General features: G+C 40.1%; 2 protein-coding genes and 1 pseudogene across 5 annotated transcripts in view; 1 reads left to right on the top strand and 2 right to left on the bottom strand.

Moving 5' to 3' along the window:
• Gycbeta100B (guanylate cyclase soluble subunit beta-1-like) overlaps positions 1 to 19,120 on the top strand; it is a 59,118-nt gene that overhangs the window by 28,949 nt on the left and 11,049 nt on the right. For 2 of the 3 annotated variants that reach the window (XM_020955587.2, XM_020955586.2), the window contains exon 16: positions 1,629 to 1,786. In XM_020955587.2, coding sequence (XP_020811246.2) covers positions 1,629 to 1,786 — 158 coding nt within the window. Of the gene's footprint in view, positions 1 to 1,628; positions 1,787 to 13,684; positions 13,894 to 19,120 lie in introns of those variants that run through there. The other variant, XM_086840580.1, reaches the window with a different exon arrangement.
• stops (SOCS domain-containing protein stops) lies at positions 1,245 to 19,017 on the bottom strand. Its single transcript, XM_020955590.2, has 8 exons — positions 18,571 to 19,017; positions 16,166 to 16,265; positions 14,132 to 14,241; positions 13,919 to 14,022; positions 9,279 to 9,374; positions 6,708 to 6,864; positions 6,142 to 6,260; positions 1,245 to 2,260 (listed from the first exon to the last, which is right to left on the bottom strand). The coding sequence occupies exons 1-8, from the start codon at positions 19,015 to 19,017 to the stop codon at positions 1,813 to 1,815; spliced, it is 1,581 nt and encodes a 526-aa protein (XP_020811249.2). The 3' UTR covers positions 1,245 to 1,812.
• On the bottom strand, positions 16,368 to 19,005 carry LOC110186413 (5'-AMP-activated protein kinase catalytic subunit alpha-2 pseudogene; annotated as a pseudogene). Its single transcript, XR_015273385.1, has 2 exons — positions 18,571 to 19,005; positions 16,368 to 18,426 (listed from the first exon to the last, which is right to left on the bottom strand). The product of XR_015273385.1 is annotated as a 5'-AMP-activated protein kinase catalytic subunit alpha-2 pseudogene (transcript).

The raw sequence follows: 19,120 nt of genomic DNA, 5'->3' as shown, positions 1-19,120 counted from the left end.
GGCTCTTGATTATTCTTCATTTGTGCTGTTCTTTTGCTGAAAAGTTGCAACTTTTCTTCTATACATAAAAAGAAAAAGGCAGTAAAAGCTACACTGTTGACTTTTACCTCGAGTATATACATAGGTTGGTCAGGCATTTCTCTTGATTCAGAAAGTACTTTCAATTTAGAAAGCAGAGGTCTTAACCTGGAAAACTTAATTTCTAGACTGTCTGAGCTCAAAGAGCATGTTGCAAAAAAATATATATAAAATGTAGTCAAATTGTATTTATTAGGACTTTCTGTAGAATCTTTGTATGATCTAATACATATATTAAATAGAAGTCAGGTATACATTCAGGAAAGTTGCTCTTTTTTTACAATTCGTGTTGACCTTTTAGTGCTCTGCTCTGTTGCTGAAAACTAGCTTTCTTCATTATTTAATCAGAGGAAAAAAGTGATTGACTTCTTGGTGCAGCTCTTTCCACTGAATCATTCATCAGCACATTGCACTACTCTGATTTGATTTGATTTAGTTTGCAGTTGGATTTCGTTTCGGTTTTCCTTGCATTTTTCCAGCTCTGAATGCTGGAAGTTTGGACATTTCTCCCTTATCGCTGGTTGCTCCTGCTGTCTTTGCAATTAGTTTTATGTAATGTTTTTCTGGTAATTACAACTTTCGTCCTTCAGCTTTTATCTCCGCCTGTTGGCAGCACTTTACCCATTTACACATATTCCCACGACTCTGATTTTTTTTCCCCCGATCTCAGCTTTTGATTTCACCCGGAGCATCGTCACCTACTACTAACGAGGACTTTTTGGGTGAAAAGGGGTTGAGTTTTTTGCTCTTTCGCCTTGGTCGCCACTGACACTCATTTCGTTTTAAATTTAATTAAAGAAAACTTTTTCGTACTGCTACTGCTACTGCAAGTTTTTGGAAAGTAATTGTGGCAACTTTCGGTTGGTTGTGCCAGCTACATTCCGTTGCGGTTTGCTAACTTTTAGGGTGTTGATGATGGGACTTGCCGGCGAAAGTTTATTAGCGCAATGACGTGCCCTTTCCACTTACCACGATCTTTGCTAGCCAGCCAGCTATCCAGCTCTTTATTTTCCAGATAAGTTCTCCTGAAAATGTGGATTATGCGATAAGCTGAAGCTGGCTGAATTTTATGGCTTAGATAAGTTCCATTTTCTGGAAAATTTATTATTTGCAATTTCGCTTATTTTCTGTTTAAATATCATTTGGAAAAGAAAAATATAAACAACTTTTAAGTTTGCAATTAATTTACTTTAATTGACTTTATTATTATTCAAGCAAAAAACTTTCCTGACTAACAATTGTTGGAAAAGAGTCAAAAGTTTCTGCTGCCAAGAACTTTTTTATAAACAACTTTGTGGCAGCTTTAGTTTATCTTAATGTCCAATTAGCTCAGTTATAGTTTTTCCAAGCCAATAATTGGTTTTATAATATTTTCCAAAAGCAAAATCATCTCAAAATGTTTTGTAATAATGTTTACATTCTTTTTATTATTAAGTGTAGGAATTCAGATTATAAATGCAGCTGTTGCTGTTTATGTCCAAGATAAATTCTTTAATAAAATCATTTTAAAAGCTCCATTTTTAAGAGGTCTTGTTTCTTTATATTTTCAGCAAATCACCATAGGCATCCACTCCGGTGAGGTGGTCACGGGCGTGATTGGTAACCGCGTGCCGCGCTATTGTCTCTTCGGGAATACGGTGAACCTCACCAGCCGGACGGAGACTACGGGCGTGCCCGGTCGCATCAATGTCAGCGAGGAGACCTATCGGTGAGTGTTATGTTACCCATCCAGTGTTAGCTGGAAAGGGGCGGGAAATCGGGATCGAAGTCGGGTGGCAATTCGGGATCGTAGTCCGGCGGCAGGTTGGCCATGTAGGCAGCCATTGCCGCTTTTTTGGCTTCCGGGGTAATGGCTCCATCACTTGTAGCCACAAATGCGGCCACAGCGGCCTTTTCCGCATCCGTAACCGCCTCCAGCAACTGGACATGATTCTCGCTTTCGTCCTCGCTCTCATCCTCCTCGCCGGCACTTGAGATTGTTTCCAAACGGGGCAGCTCGCTTCCCAGCTTTGTCCTGGCTGCAGAGGCGGGTTTTGGCACATCCGGTTTTTCCGGCTCCACTGCGGGCCCATCCAGCTCCTCGGTTAAATCGATGTATCGCTGCAGGCGCTTTGGCAGCCTCAAGGTGTCAATGCCATTGGGCAGTTGATTGTGCTGCCGCAGGATATCGCGAATGCTGCAGCTGTAAAGAGGATTTAAGTCTTAATAAGAAATATATTTTTAAATAATTTAAAAAAGGGAAAATTTGGGAGTGTTATTAATATAATAAGTTACTTCATTAACTATTAGTCATGGATTCTATGGCGTATCCTTCATTCTGGTTTATATAAGCCACGCAAAGAACCGAATTATTATTAATAAGTTCCTTCATTTACTATTAGTCAAGGATTCTATAGAGTACCCTTCATTCTGGTTTTTGCTCATAACAATCTATAAGACAAGCAAAGAACCCAATTTAATTCCAACTTTTCTTAATATTATTTAATGACACTGACACTGAAAAATAGTTTCCTGGCATGTAATTTTTTCGAGCTACTCAAGACGTTTGGGCGCTCGCCTTTGGACACGAGTCCTGTCAATCTCAGCGGGATACTTTATAAATTAATTTAAGTTTCTCACAATAAGCTCATGCGCCGAACAAAGAATCCACGCTCGGCAAACAAACTTCATGTGCTTAAAACTTTGCTCGTGAGTGAAAGGGCAGCAGAAAAAAATAAAATAAAAGAAAGCGTAAGCGAAAAAAGACGAACTGGAATTTTCTTTCACTAAAGTTGCCACGATGCTGCTGCCAACTAAGGGAAGAAGTTAAAGTAGCGGATATTGGTAGTGGATTCTTTCTTTGCCCCGGCACTTAGTCGGCGCAAAAAAGTTTCCAGATGCGAAGAAAGCCTGCTCTAAAGTGGCCTTGATAGGACGACGACAGAGGAGCAGCGGAAACTTGTCCGAAATTCCTCGGGAAGTGTTCCCCAAATTGGCGTCATAAAACGCTGGGGCAGCTTAACAACATGCTAATCGGCTGCCAGGGAGCTGCCTTGCAACTCCCCAGTCCGGAGCTTTATGTTCATGTTAATTTCACCCGTCAAGTTTCTGTGTTTGGCCAATATTTTGGCTTTTTTTTTATGGCCAGCGCCGTCGCCGCCGACAAATTCGACCAATCAATAAAGCAAGCTGACACTGCCCGAGGGGGAACACAGAAATGGAGGGAGCGCTGCACTATGTGGAATTTGACCCGTTTTCGTGGCCAAAACTCATTTTTCGCAAGTATCCAAATTTGTGTATTTTCAATGATACCATGTTATGAATTGATCAAACTGCTATGTTACATACTCAAAATGTTAACTTAACAGTTCAATGTTAAAATAACAGCTGTTAAAGTCAGCTGTTGCAAGCGAACACCACGGGCTGTCTTATAAGTTGACTTTGCAGTGCAGTTTCAAATTGGCATATCTCTGACATAAAATCATTAAATAACCTAATTCAAACTGAATATTAATTCTTCAGGTTATTACTATGTGTTGATACTAATATGTTGCGTGTTGCGTTCGTATTTTTCTAAAAATTTGTACATTTAGCAAGTGGTGTCCATTTGTCACTTTTGGAAATAAAGTTGAACTTTCCAAAGGGTTTTAAAAAAAGGTTCAAATTGTATCAGCGAGTGTCCATATACATGTTGTAGGTTTGTCAATTCTGAATTCAAAATATATAGGCTCATTGTGCGTTTTTTGCGGTCTTTTGCGTAATTTGAATTATTATGAAGCAACATCTTGGTCAGAAATGCAGAACTGCTAGTAGTTTGGCGTAAGCAAGGGAGGTTCAATTTCTCCGGAAATATATTGTGGAACAATCAAACTCCGCAGAATATAGGGTTTTCTTAACCGTTAAAACTGATATCGACGTTAGGGAAGACGACAATACATATTTTTTTATAATAATAATGAAATTGATGACAATGATGAAGTTAATAATTAATATGTAGAATAATAAAACCAAAAATAATGATATTCTTAAATAACTTCCACATTTATTATCCGATCTGAACCAAATTTACAGGACACATTTAAAATAAGAAATTCATCCTGCGTTCCAAAATTGGGGTCTCTAACTTGAAAATTGCTTTAAATATTAGATTTTTTTTCGATTTCTGTGGGCGGAGGGGGGCGTTGACACGCCCACTTTTCTAAAATAGCTTCCTATAGTCATAACCATAATTATATAAGAAACCTGCAGTGAAAAATGTTAATAATTTCAAAAATTTTTATTTTGGCCACGAAAACGGGTCAAATTCCACATAGTGCGCTGGCATAAAAAGTGGACCGAAAAAAGCGTTGCCTACTTGTGGGCGCCATACCGGAATTGTAGATGACGGGGCGTATGCGCAATGTCCTCGCTTATGACAAGGAAATCGTCAAGTTTTTTTTGTGGGTCAATGCGTACTGCGTTTTGCATGCATTCTGCATAAATTGAAATCACAAAGTGGTCAGCAAGAAAAAACAAGGGGAACTGCCACAGTCCACATATAAATCGAATACAAAAACAAGAACTCTTTCAAACTCAAGTTGGTATACTTGAAGCCTCGACAAGAGGTCGCCAACTAAATTATAAGTACAGTGGGGATTCTGAATTAAATGCTCCATATATATTTTTAAAACAAGAATGTCCCTGAAAGATATTTTTTAACTATTTTAGAATAATTTTAGTATAATTATATAAACCATTTAATTATATTAGTTAAATTTTTTCATCACCTAAAAGAGCAATTATAAGCAATCTATTAATTGATATTGAGAAACTATACTACCCGCGATAATTTGTTATCTTAAAGATCGAATTTGTTTATTTTCCTTGGACCCCTTAGCCTATCTTGACTGTTTACAAATGCAGGCCAAGAGCGCGAGTTGCCGCAGCGCAAACATTGGCCAAAGAAAAACAAACTGGCAAACAAGCTGGCCAGAGTTTCAACTGAAACGAGAGCCAAAGTCAATGGACGTTTTTGTGACACGTGAACGAACGCAGGCAAATATACTCGTATTCGTACTCGATCTCGTTTCCGTTCCCGTTCCAGTTTCCGTTTCGTTCTTTTCTCCATCTCGTGTTTGTGTGCCCGCACCAAGGACTCCACAAATATATAGCTCAAATATATGAGCCCTAACATAGAGGTCCCATATGAACCACTTCACATACCAGACGTCAACTTATCGAATTAAAACACAGGCCGGTGGGCAAAAGTTCTCGACTAAACACCGATCAAAGTGGCAAAGAAATTCGCATCGATTTAATTCATTAAGTTGCTCTGACAGACATTTGACTATATATTGCGGCCTGGTCGGTGAAGCGAGCGGCAAAGTTTCGACCCCGACTTTGACACAATACATGAAAAGAAAGGAAAACTTGCATTAAGCCACATGACAAAAGCGTCCGGACGGAGCAAACTTGTCAACTTAAGGTTCGGGGCCAGGCACTGAGCAAAAAATTAATCAAGTGACAAAGTTCAGTGTCTTAAGAAACTTTTCTTTACTCAAGAAGTTTTTACTATAAGATACTTTAAACTTTGGTGATTCAAATTTAATTAAATCAACATTTAAACATGAACCAATTCTTATACGAGAAACATTAGTCTAATTAAATATTTAGACACATTAAATAAAAGTAATCTGAACATTAACAGGATTATATTATTTGTTTATTTAATAATTTCTCTCTGTGGACATTCAGTCAGTCAGTCTGTCAGTTTGTCATTTTGCCAGCTGGGCTCCTGTCTTATGCTTATTTCATTTTTCGGGCTTATCACGAAATTGTCTGCCGTAGAAAGTTAAGCAGGCGTGGCGGACCTAAGCCAAAGTAATTGAATAAAAAAGTGAAACTTATTATGGCTGTCAGACTCCATCTCCATTCTGGCTTCCTAATCTCTCTTCCCATGGCTCTATGCCCACATCTGAATTCATGGACATGGCCAGCAGTTCATTGTTAGTCACAAAGTCAAGTGGCCGTAGGAGTTTCCCTTTTGGCGGCTGTCTCTGTTTTCCTGTCCCCCTGGGAAAATGTCAGTCGAAAGTTGATAATTACCGGCATAAGTGACGTAGGGTGGGCACTCCATAGACCTGTTCTTTGCCAATAATTTTATCCATCAACAGGCGGCCGTAACGCTCAAAGAACATCTCTCGTCTGGAGGCGTATAAAAGGGGCTGAAGAGAAATAATTGGGATTTGTTAAGTAATTAGATTAATTAAGTAAAAGGAATAGCTGTGGTCAGCATTTGATATTATACTCAATATGGTTTAAGTCTAGCCAATAAATACTAACTAACATTGCTTGCTAAGATATGTATTTTGAAACCTGAAAGTTTTTAATGCAAAAGATATTCAAATTCCCAACTTATTTAACTTTTCTTCCAATACTTCCTTAATATTATAAACGCATCCTTACATTTCTTTAATCATAGAAATCTATTATTTTCATAAAAGTAATTTCATTAATAAATCTGTACAAAGTTCTGAGTAACTATATATTAGTTTTAGTTAGCTTTGAAATTACTCCCGTTCATCTTTACCTCTCTCCTTATTACCCATTACATTAGTTTCTTAGCCACGTTAATTATTATATACCCCAACCCCTTGCGCCCCCATACTCACCTTAAAGGGCATCTCAATCATGGTTACATTGCGCAGCAATATCTTGAGGCACATGACCAACTCGTAACTGTAATTGCGCCCATTCTCGATGAGTTTGTCGAGCAGCGCGATAATTACAGAGGCGCCTCCATCCGGCGGCTGTGGTGTGGCCCCGTATCTGCAACGGAAAGGGGGTGGGGGGAGAGGAGGCAAATGAATAGGGGCGTGGCAGCGGTCAGGAGTGGGTAACTGTTTGCAAATGAGTTACAAGCTGCCAGCACGTAGTTGGTTTGCTTGCGGTCAATGCAAAAGGGGCTGCGGTGGTGTCTGCCCGAGAGGTGGGCGCAATAAATGCTAGATGCCCTGATAAACACAATGTACAAATGAAATAATGAACAGACATGGCTCGCGGTTGTGTCAGTTGCACATACTCACACAGATACAGAGGAAAATGTGCACTGCAAAAAAACTATGGTGGAAAAGTTTTTGAATTCAGAATTATTACTTTATACAGAGTATATTGTAAAACTGTATAAAATAGTTTTGGGTCTTGCAGTAAATGGAATAATATTACATTATTTATGACTAAAATCATACTTTGTAGTATATTTTTCCCTGTGTAAACAGACGGACCTGAGAGAATGGCAAATGAAGTGCAAATTGTGGCATGTGTGTGGAAAATGGCGAATGGCGCCATGAATGTTGTCACATTTTAAATTGAAAATGTTTGTCAAAAGTCTGCATTTCCCTCGCTCATCGTCTTTTTGACTGATAAACACTGTAATTTATATGTTTCCCTTATTTATTTGGTGTTTTCACACGGACATCATACATAAGCATTGCCCTTTTTTTCTTTGGCCACATAACAACATGGCGTATGCGCAATTATGCACAAGTAAATCACTTTTGCAGCGCGGTCCAAAACGATAAAAAGGAGAGGGAATGGGAAGAAGAGGTGGCTAGAAAATATAATACATCTCACCACACAGCCATTTGCATATTTTATGGCCAATTTCAAATGAAAATGCAGCAAAGCGAAAAGCGAAACGCAAATTAAAACACACAAAAGCGAAACAATATCGAGAATTTATGGCCGAATCAGCATCGGAATCAGTAACTGAAATAGCAGCCGCAGCATCTGAATCAAAATCAGTCCAAGCGGAAAGGCGACGACGCAGAAACAGAAACAGAACCAGAGTCAGAAACCAACAGCGAGACTGACAATCCCACCTCCTATTTGTTCAGGGAAACGGTTGTTGGAAATTGTGGGAGCAGGAAGAAAAACTCGGGGAAAACGGCCAGCGGGGAATTGGCAAGCCCAACTCAAACAGTTGCCATCAATCGAAGCCATTGCAATTGCAATTGCAATTTGCCTCGTGCAATCAGCACAGCTGGCGGGAATCTCAATCTCATGCCATGTCCTCCATACAAATCACTATGCACAGCTGGCCTCCTTTGCCGCATAATACGAATTCCTTCCTCTAAGGCGCGGAATTCCCTTTTAATTTCGTTGGATTACAAAGGCAAAATTAAGGTTGCAAATTGTTTAAGGGCATCGCCAAAAAGGGCGCAAGGAATTTCGTAACTGTAAACAGGGAACCTTAGGATCAGGGAATAGCGTTCTAAAGTACATTTTCTTTAAGCCTTTTATAATAAGGAATCAATAAAAATAATAATATCATTTTAAAACTACCACTTACAATTAAAATCAACTATATTCTTCAAATTTTCCTTGTTAAATTCTAAGTTACTTGTAAAACCTTCCCTGTTAAAGTGAGCAACCCAGAAAATCCGCTTTTCCCTTAACCTTCGCATTAAACTTTCGACAGCTGAGTATCTTAGTCGAAAGTTTCGCTTGAGCCGTCAAAAAGGACACCACCGCCTCCGCCTCCGTCGCCGGATACTTTGTTGTGACTCGCCTCTTTTGGCTCGGAATCAATATTCACATTTTATGCAAAACATACTTTTTTGGCGCTGCATCAGGAATCAAAGCTCAAGCCGGGACAAACTGGCTGGGCGAACTGCTGTATGGCAATGGGGCGTGGCGGCGGCAATATCAAGTTAAGAAACAATAAATTGCCGGGGACGGCGAAAGTCAAGGACGAAGGACAAAAACTGCAGGCGTTTACATATAAATTTATGAATCTCGGCTGAGGGCACGCCTCTAGTTTTTGTTATTTTTCTGAAATTTTCCTCTTGTTGTTGCCTTGGAGTGCATGCTCGTAACTTTTACAAGCTGTTTTTTTTCGTCGTTTTGACGACGACGAAGGGACCATGAGACTCAGCGGAGACTGCCTTGTGATGCAAATTCGCTTTGGCAGCGACTTTCATATTTAATGATAATTTTTTCCCTTTTATTTCTCTATCTTCTCCTTGGGCTCTCTCAGTGCGTTCTTTATACCCTTGTTTTTTTCTGTGGCTTGCGACCACTTGCTTATGCTAAGCGTCTTGTATTTTATGTTGCATACATTGCGGCGCCGCCAAGTGGCGACCGCTTTGCATATTTCGCGCTAATTGAAGTGGCAAACATTTCCTTGTCCTCCCTTTCTTTCAAGGAATATCCCTGAATTTTCCTTCCTCTCCATAACTTACCTCAGCAGTATGAGCAACATTTCGGGCGCATTCGCTTGCAGGGCAATGCGTAGGGGCGAAGACTTTCCGCAGGACTCAATGGGGACATCAATGAATCTGCAAGAAGAAAACAAAAAAAAATGTACAAAGGACCGGATACGGAAAAGTCAGAGTCAAAGTCATAGCTGGAGTGAGTAAATGTCACAAAGTTGCGTTTAGGCCCCTCTTTGTGGCAGCTTTAATGGGCGACAAGCATCAAAATAGGCTTCCCACATTAGCAGGACGAACAGGAGATGGGAAAATGAGTGCCAGACCTCAATTAAGCTACTCGCTTGTTGCTTGCCCTTAGATTATATATAAAAAGGCACATGGAGAAAACATAATGCGGATCACAAAATAAATAAATAAATAAGTAAGGGGATCTTTCTCTCATTTAAAACGGATTTTAGTGTAAAAAATGTAATGCATAATAAACAACGTAATGTATTTAAGTCGAAATTTCTTACAGAATATTCTTTAATTCCTTTCAATTTCTAAGAATTATTTACATACATTTGCAATTATCTTAATTTTTTTTAGGTTTCTGCAATTATTTGTTTTTATACCCTTGCAGGGTATTATAATTTCAGTCAGAAGTTTGCAACGCAGTGAAGGAGGCACCTCCGACTATATAAAGTATATATATTCTTGATCAGGATCAACAGCCGAGTCGATCTAGCCATGTCCGTCTGTCCGTCTGTCCGTCTGTCCGTCTGTCCGTCTGTCCGTTTCTACGCAAACTAGTCTCTCAGTTTTGAAGCTATCTGAATGAAACTTTGCAGTTAGTCTTCTATATACTCTCACTCGTATATATGTCGGAACGGGCCGGATCGGACGACTATATCATATAGCTGTCATAGGAATGATCGGAAAAGTTTTACAAAAAAAATTATAAAATTTTTAGTTTTCAACAGAATTTGATCAAATTTGAGATATAGCCATTTCATATTATTCTACAATTTTGTGTAAAATTTTATGAAAATCGGACGGCTATATCATATAGCTCCCATAGGAACGATCGAGAAATTAATTCAATTAATAAGTATAACATTTTCAGTTTTCAACAGATTTTCATCAAATTTGAGATATAGCCGTTTCATATTATTCTACAATTTTGTGTAAAATTTTATGAAAATCGGACTAATATATCATATAGCTCCCATAGGAACGATCGAGAAATTTGAGAGGAATGAGAATGGCGGTGGCTGTTGTCGGAAGACTGACAATCGCGGTGGCGATAACATTTTTAGTTTTCAACAGAATTTAATCAAATTTGAAATATAGCCATTTCATATTATTCTAAAATTTTGTGTAAAATTTTATGAAAATCGGATTACTATATCATATAGCTCCCATACGAACGATCGAGAAATTAATACAATTAAATAAAAAAATGCAAAACTGTGAATGTAAAACTGCAAATATAATATGTATAGGTGAATGAAATGAAAGCAGGTATTACTTCATTGTTTTTTAACACAAATATATCTAATTTATATTGTGTGGATTCCTATTCATAGAAGTTCTATCTGCAAGGGTATATAAACTTCGGCGTGCCGAAGTTAGCTTCCTTTCTTGTTATTTCTGAAATTTTTCTCGCCAGTTTTTCCAGTGCTGCCTCATTTTCACACTGCGTATACGTAATGCGGTTAGTAAGTGGAAGGCGTTTGTCTCCATTCAGGCATTAGCATGTACAATGCACTTAGAGCACATTTGCGACACAATACTGTTACACTCTTACACCCACACACACATACTCACACAAACAGATGCGAAATCGCATTCAGCTTTTATGTCTACGCATAAAAGTAGGCAAATAAAAGAGCAAAAACCACAATAAACCGGAAGTAACCCTCACAGCGTTACACCTACGCTGGCGAATGTACGATAAGCGCATTTTGAGCCACCATCCCGATGACAGCTGGGAAATTGCCTTGGCAAATTCATTTGCGTTTTATTGGCAGCGATAAAAGCGAGTCCCAGTACGAATCAAGACATTCACCACTCACATCCAGCGACAGTTTCACTTCTCAAATCTACTCGTGCAGGATTTGTGTCCTTCGGGGCAGGAATATGCCAGCCCTCGCAACTGATTTGCACCGTTAAATCAAACATTAACAATTTAATCAGCCGATGAGTGCGTGGGCTGACAAATCAAATTTCTGTCTAATGTAGGGCATTAGCTGCGGCTTAAGCTTCTCACCTTACAGTGAAAATTTGTAGCTAATGCAGGGAAATTGCAAGAGATTTCCTGGGAAATGTCTTATTCAGGGAGCGCGGTCTAGTCAACAGGTTAGCCCACCAGTCTGTAGAAAATACCTAATAGTGGTGTGGAGTAATGAAACTTACTGTAAAATTACTATCTGAGTATAGTAAAAGCCTTGAAAAATTAACTAACCTCTCAATATTCCGAATTTTTCAATTGATATTTTCATATGACAAATTTTCCTACAAGTCAAAGTCTAAAAATCTCATAACTAAGCCAAAAAACAATTAATTTTCATTTGGAAAGCTTTACTATGTTAGTTTTTGATAGGGTAATAAATCTGCATACTCAATTTTAAATTGATTAATTTAACAAATTGAAATTTTGATCAATTTTTGACCATTTTAACGATGTAACCCCTTATAAAATTTTGAAATTTTTGAAAAAAAATAAATTTCGCTCTGACATAGCTAGATCGATTCGCCTGTCGATGCTGATCAAGAATATATATGGCTTATAGGGCCGGAAACGAGTCCTTCACTGCGTTTTAAGCTTCTGACTAAAAATATAATACCGTACAATATATAATATATAATTATTACAATTTATTATTTTACTTGTTTATTCTTAATATTTTTTCCCAGTGTTCTGCTTAGAAGTTGAACTTTAGCAATATGCTATTTCAACACTGATTTATGCAGCTCTAACGGCATTTGGCCAAAACGTTTATTGTCACATTGCTTGCTTTTCACAGCTCCTCCCTTTACTCACACACCCCCTCACAAACGCCCACCTTACACACACACACACACACTCTCTCTCTCTCTGACGTACACATATGTTCCACCCACACACAACTGCAGCTATTAACGCTTATTCATGACTTTGGCCGCTGTTGCGAGAGGGCATCATAAATGTCGTCTTAATGTTTGCAGTCAGTTTTTTGTCTTCTGTTTGTTCAAGAAGCGCAAACAGTCAGTGTATCCAATGTGGGTGAAACAGTGTTGACCATTTGGCCTCAGAAAAAGGGGCTAAAAACTGTTGAAAGTGGTGCTTAAAGTCCAGGAAGAGGCAAGCTCTTCCTTTGATTAAATATTACCTCAGACTTAATTAAAAGGAAAGTTAACCAAATTGAACTTAGAGCAAACTTTCTTTAAAAAACGTTGCGGTAATATATAAAAAATAGTTCAGTTTCTTGTATATCAAATAGAAAGCTGCCAGTTATTGAACTAAATAATATATAAATTACAAGAGATTAACATATAAAACAAATAACAAAAGACTATAAAGATTTCATTTCTTAACCCTACCCAATAGCTTAAATATCGCCAAATAGCCAGCACTGAAGTGGATTAGTGGGCGTGGTTGGGTTGAGAATGCTTTGTGCGCTTATTACACGCATTTTTGACTTTAATCCTCCGGAGTGCTGGCGAACAAAGCCGAAATAACAAAAGGTTTACATCGCTGCCTGTTGGTTTTCAGCTTATCGCATCAGATACAACACACTCACACATGTGCATAAATCTCGGTTGCTGGAGAATGGGGAAAATGTGGAAAGTGGGGTGGAAAAATGAGACAAGCTCCCCCACAGCCAGCTGCAAATGAAAATCTTAATTATACATGACACCAGCAGAAGTGAGAGAAGTGAGAGGAGCGGAGCGGAGTGAGCAGCGCCAGTGATTGAGAGCGTTCGCTGCGGCGGCGGCCATTGTGCAAGCAAGTGTATTTGTAGCTGTGCGGGTGTGGTTGTAAAGTGTCGCCATCTTTCACTCAATTATGGCAGACACACACACACACACACACAGACAGACACGTATGCCAACTACACCTACACGAGCCACAACAATGGCTGATGTATTAATTTAATTAAAATCCTTTCATTCCCCGGTTACTTTACACTTTCGCGTCAGTCCTCTTCTCTTCTCTTGTATTCCCAGCGGTTATTTACAGTATCTTATTGTAACCGAAAACATAATTATTATGAAAACAAACTCATCATTAATAATTATGGTTGGAAAAATGCTGTAAGAAAAATCCCTACAAAGGGATTCTTTAAATGAATTTTTTTCTCTACGGAAATGGTTAAAAAATATTCATAAAACGCAAAGTATTCAGATAAACGGATTTCATGGTCTTTCTTGCTAAAGCTTACTAAATGTCACATCTTGATTTTCTGAAATAGGGACATCATAAATGTCAAGACACAGGCCATGAAGGCGATGCAACAATCTGTTCCTGCGGATATGGTGCTCCACCTTTCCCCCTGACTATCCAACTATCCAATTAACCCGGCCAGTGTGAAAATTGCTTGGGGCAGCAAAAGAGCGCTGGTTTGACACATGAAAGCCAGTAGAGAAAGAGCGGGGAAAAGCAGTGAAAGTTAAAGGGAGAAAGGAGAAAGCATGCAAGGACTCACCTCAGCTGTCGCTCCTGTTCGAAACGCGGAATCCAGACGGGCAGCGTGAGTTTCTCGCGTGTCGCGTGCTTCAGAAAGTAAACCATGGCCCGGACATTCTCGTGCTGCAAACAAAGGGCTTACATGGATGTCTATCCCCAAATTGGGTGGAGGAGGGTGGTCTATATGCAGTAGGGATTTCAAGAGGGACAGAGGGGGCTGTCAGTCACTCACCTGATCCTGGAAGTCACTGCGCCAGCCGGCGATAAAGTGTGGAGCATGTGGTCCAAACAAGGCGCCGAGGAAAATCCGCTCAAAGGTCTTTTCGCACTCATAAATGGCTCCTGTGTTGGGCAAAGAATATATGTTAGTTTAAAGGGTAATAAGCTTTAGTACATTTAAAAGAAAAAAACAGATAACAAACTAAAAGAAGAATAATACATTTAAGATTACAGTTTCCCTGGCTATATTATATATTACTGTTTTTAAGCTTGTGAGATTATTACCCCAAAAACAAGGATATGCATATATTTATTTATGAATACTTTCCAAGAAAAAAATTCTCTTAAATAATGCCATCAAAATCGCAGCGGCAGGAGGCATTAAAAAGCTAATTACGTGGCTGCACTTGTTGCTGCTTGGCCGACTCCCTTTGGCTTTTTCGGTTTCCTTTCCAACCCTTTGTAGCTTGTGGCTTTTTTGGCACCGAAAATGAAGTCAGCGGAAAACGGAAACTGAGGAAAATGTTTGCCATGAACCAGCCAGGCTTGTAGTTAGCAAAAATAAGGCAACAAAATGAGGAAGGGTGGGGAAAAGTGGCGACAACACAAACAGGGAGCAAGTTTTATTGCACACGAGTCCAGAGATCCCATGACAGAGGCATGCCATTAATTTCTGGCACTTTCCCCAGACCTCCTCGCCCTCGTTTTGCAAACTTTACGCAGCATTTTAATTAGAGCCGACACAAAAACACACAAATATACGCATGTGCGCCCCAAATAACTTGCAACACTTTAAGGCACTTTACAAGTTTTACGATGCAGCGGCAACAACAGCAGAACGACATTAGCAACACTTTCTTAACGCAATTAGCAGAAACACGTGATTAAAGTTAAAACTGCCTGCCTGTTTGCCTGCCTTTCTGGGTGCCAGGCAGCTTATGGGCGTAATAATCTGATGCGATGGGATAAAATTCATTAAAATATGCAAAGCTAACTGCCACGCCCAAAAACATTCAGAGAATCAAATACACAGGAAAGAAAATTGGGTAAATAATAATAATAATAATATTCTTGGTTCTGTCTTCGTTTTACAATATAACAAGAAAGTAAGTTATATTCGGTTCCCCGAAATTTACATATCATTGCAGAGAAAATCGGTCATTACTAAGCCAAAAATGCATTAATTCCCAATCGGAAAGCTGTTCTATACTAGTTTTTAATAGGTTAACAAAACTGCATACCTAAATTATATTTTATAAATATTAAAATTTTTGTCAATTTTTCAAAGTGTCAACATTGTAAAAACCTGTGAAAAACTTTTGAAAAAATTTCAAATAAATGTATATCTTTCCTAGATGCCTAGAAAGATTCGCCTGTTGATGCTGATCAAGAATATATATTATTTATAGGGTCGGAAATGACTCTTTCACTGAATTTTAAGCTTCTGACTCAAATTATAATACCCCGCAAGGGCGATATTTGTTTATATATTTATATGAAGGTTTTTCTTTAGCCCATAACTCCTAACTTAGCCAAAAATGCATTAATTCTCAATCGGAAAGCTGTTCTGTGCTAGTTTTTAATAGGTTAATAAATCTGCATACCTAAATTACACTTTTTAAATATTGAAATTTTTGTCAATTTTTCAAAGTGTCAACATTGTAAAAACCTGTAAAAAAATTTTGAAAAAAATTAAAAAAAAATTAATTTCTTTCCTAGATGCCTAGAAAGATTCGCCTGTTGATGCTGATAAAGAATATATATTATTTATAGGGTCGGAAATGAGTCCTTCACTGAATTGTAGGCTTCTGACTGAAATTATAAGTTAACCCCAATAGTTTTCAATGCTATATTTACCCTTAAAAAAATACGTTTTTCTACGTTTACTTAAAATTATTTCAGTGCACACACAGGGGAATGAATGTCCCACCGCATACATATGCACATAAATTAAATTATTTAGCTGGGCTGCCTCTTTGAGTTTGGTTTGAAGCAAAGGGCTCCCATATCCAACTCTTGCTTCTGCCGCCCTTTTCCTTGTACTCACCCAAGAGCTGAACGACCACTTCGGAGTCGCGCACTCCCCAATCCCAGCAGGTGCGCAGGCCGATATACAGGATGTTATGGTATTTGCCCATGAGGCATACCTGCAGGAAAATGTATATATAGAATAAAACTTCATAGAGGCGCTCTACTTTAAATCAAAGGTAATTGAAGCCTCAAGCTGTACTAAAGAGGCTCACTAAAAATTAGGTTTTGATTGGTTTATTCAAGGATTAAAGGCAAAACCTTCTCTTTGATTACAATTTATTAATATAAAATGTGTATATATGGAATAAGTTTGGTTAAAATGATTTAAAAAAGTGCCTCCGAGGTGAGCTTTGAGCTTCTCTTTATTCTTTTGTGCGGTGTGGTGTGCTATCCTTAGAGGATTATAGGGTCCTTAATGTGCAAGTTGAATAATTAAATCTGCGCACATCTCAAAGAACTCCATGGTGTTATGACCCGTTTGGCTCTCCGTAGTCACATCGTCGGCCTGCTCCACCTCCTCATTGGTCAGCGACTTGAAGTCGAGCAGATAGCTCTTGATATCCACTTGGTACAACTGCAACGACATCTTGGAGAACTGACCCGTCTTCTTGTTCAGCCGGCGGACGCGCACATGATACGGATTGATGATCTTCCACATGTAACCAAGAGTCTTCATTGCTCGGTACACCTCCAGCATTATGTCATAGGGCCGGCTCTGAGACCGAATGCCCAAATGCCATTTGGCACGCTTAACTGGAGTTCCGGTGCGCGCTACCTTCTCAGGGAAGGCACCGCCACCCGAGGCTTGAACAGACATGGCTAGTTGATGGTTGTTCCTCACAGCAATCCTTTCCGGATGTGGCCGGTTGGAACTAGACGGAGGCACTGGGGTGGCTCTACCCGAGCTGGAACCCGAGCCACCAACGCCTACGGTCACACGGGACAATGGTGCTTCAAGCGGCGGCGGCGGCGGCACTGATGGTGATTCGACCATAAAGAAATTATTGATCTCATTGCTCTGATGATCGGCAAAGCGCTTGTTGTCAATAATCAGATGATAGGCGATCCCAAGCTGATCATGAGGATCACCACTGAGGAGCGCACTGTGCACTTCGCTGGCCGTCACTCCAAACTTGGTGCAAACCTCGGCCACAGCGTAGGTGTCGATGACATTGGAGTCCTGTTCGGAGGCCGTGGGAAATAGATAGGCAGGCAGATCCTTCTGGAACCAATTGTGCTTTTTGATTTCCTCAATATTGGCCCGCTTGAGCGGATCAACCTGCAGCATCTGGCACACCAGATTCACCACCTGCATGTTCATGTTCTTTGGAATCGGAAAAATACCCGACTTTATCTTACGAAACAGCGTCGGCACATGATCATCATCGAAGGGGAGAGCGCCGCAGAGCAGAGCATATAGGATGACGCCGCTGGACCAAATGTCCACCTCCGGGCCAACATACAACTTGCCAGAAATCACCTCCGGAGCGGCATAGTTCGGGGAGCCACACGAGGTGCGCAGGAACTCTCCATCCAGCATCATATTCGAGAGTCCAAAGTCAGCAATCTTGACGTGCATGTTGTGATCGAGCAGCAGATTCTCCGGCTTCAGATCCCGGTGGACGATCATGTGCCGGTGGCAATAGTCCACGCCCGAGATCATCTGCTGGAAGAAGCGACGCGCCTGATGCTCCGGCATCTTGCCATTTTTGACAATATAATCGAAGAGCTCCCCGCCGCTCACGTACTCCATGATCATGAAGATGTCCGAGGGAGTAGAGATGACCTGGTACAGCTTAATGATGTGCGGATGCCGGAAGAGCTTCAGGTTCTGAATCTCCCGGCGTATCTTACCGACAACATCGAGGCTCTTGATCTTCTGTCGGTTAAGTATCTTCACTGCCACCTTGAGGCGGGTTAGTCGATGCTCGCCAATCTTCACCTTGCCAAAGCTGCCGATGCCCAAGGTGGCGCCTAGGAGATAATGTCCTATCTTTACTTGCGGCTGACTGATAGCAGTACCAGCAATCTGAGGCTCAGGAGTCGGGGCTCGAGATTGGGACATTTTGTTCACTGTGATTGCTTCTGGGGCTCTTCTTAAAGTATGATTTGTGGGAAACAGTATCCTCAAAGATCGAATATCGGCTTGAGCTTAGGTGTCAAGTTAATTGAAAGTCAGTTGCTATGGCCGGACTTTAGTTTCGTTTCTTGGTTCAAATTTTCTAAGCGGTTTTTTGTTTATTTTAATCAGGCTTTGGGTTTGAATGTTTAAATTGCCTTGAAGAATATATTATTAAAAATTATTTAGTTAAAAAAAAACCTACACCTCCAAATCCTGGACATCAATTTTACTAAATTCACCAAAGTAACCCAATTTTGATTTTGAATTTTGTGATAAATAACGGTAGCTTGACCTCTCACCTTTCCGTTCTGCTCCTTGGCAAGGCGATGGAAGCGCATGGCGGATAGAACTGCTATGGCGGCCACTTCCTCTGTCTGCGTATCCTGTCCCTCGCTGCAGCCTTTGATTATGGCACTCAGATGGTCAAGGACATCGCGGCGAGACTGGCGGTCCTGCAGGCCGTTACGCGTGATCTGGTCAAAGGTGTCGTCGAAGAAGCACTCGAAGATGTAGTCCATGACCAGGTGGCGGCGGGAAATCCTCCAATTTCGTTGGTAGTCTGCCCGCTCGTCGGGTTTCCGGTGCAAGCGCTCCCTCGCCCGTAACCGTAACCGTGTCCGTGACTCAGTTTCCCGGCGGAAGCCGTAGAAATGTTGCGGTAATGGCAACCAGCAGTGAACCCACACAAATTGACTTTTTAATTGACTTACAAGCCGCTGGAAAGCCGCTAGCAACTGCGAAAACATGGTTTAAATTAAAAACAAAAAAATTAAATCACTTTCACAGAGGAAACTATTTTTAAAACCAATTTTTTGAGCTCAAAAATTGTTTTAAATTTGCCAAAGCCGT

The sequence above is a fragment of the Drosophila serrata genome, unplaced genomic scaffold (genome assembly GCF_035046125.1).
Source record: "Drosophila serrata isolate PLE 108 unplaced genomic scaffold, ASM3504612v1 contig_382, whole genome shotgun sequence".
NCBI lineage: Eukaryota > Metazoa > Arthropoda > Insecta > Diptera > Drosophilidae > Drosophila > Drosophila serrata.
Note: the sequence above shows the minus strand (reverse complement) of the source record. Positions and strands in the feature narration are given on the sequence as shown.

Coding starts and splice junctions, on each gene's coding strand:
- stops (XM_020955590.2), bottom strand. CDS start 19,017: ATGTTTTCGCAGTTGCTAGCGGCTTTCCAGCGGCTTGTAAGTCAATTA. Junction 16,266..18,570: donor CCAAGGAGCAGAACGGAAAG/GTGAGAGGTCAA, acceptor ATTTTCCTGCAG/GTATGCCTCATGGGCAAATA. Junction 2,261..6,141: donor ACCCTACGTCACTTATGCCG/GTAATTATCAAC, acceptor TCCTCTTTACAG/CTGCAGCATTCGCGATATCC.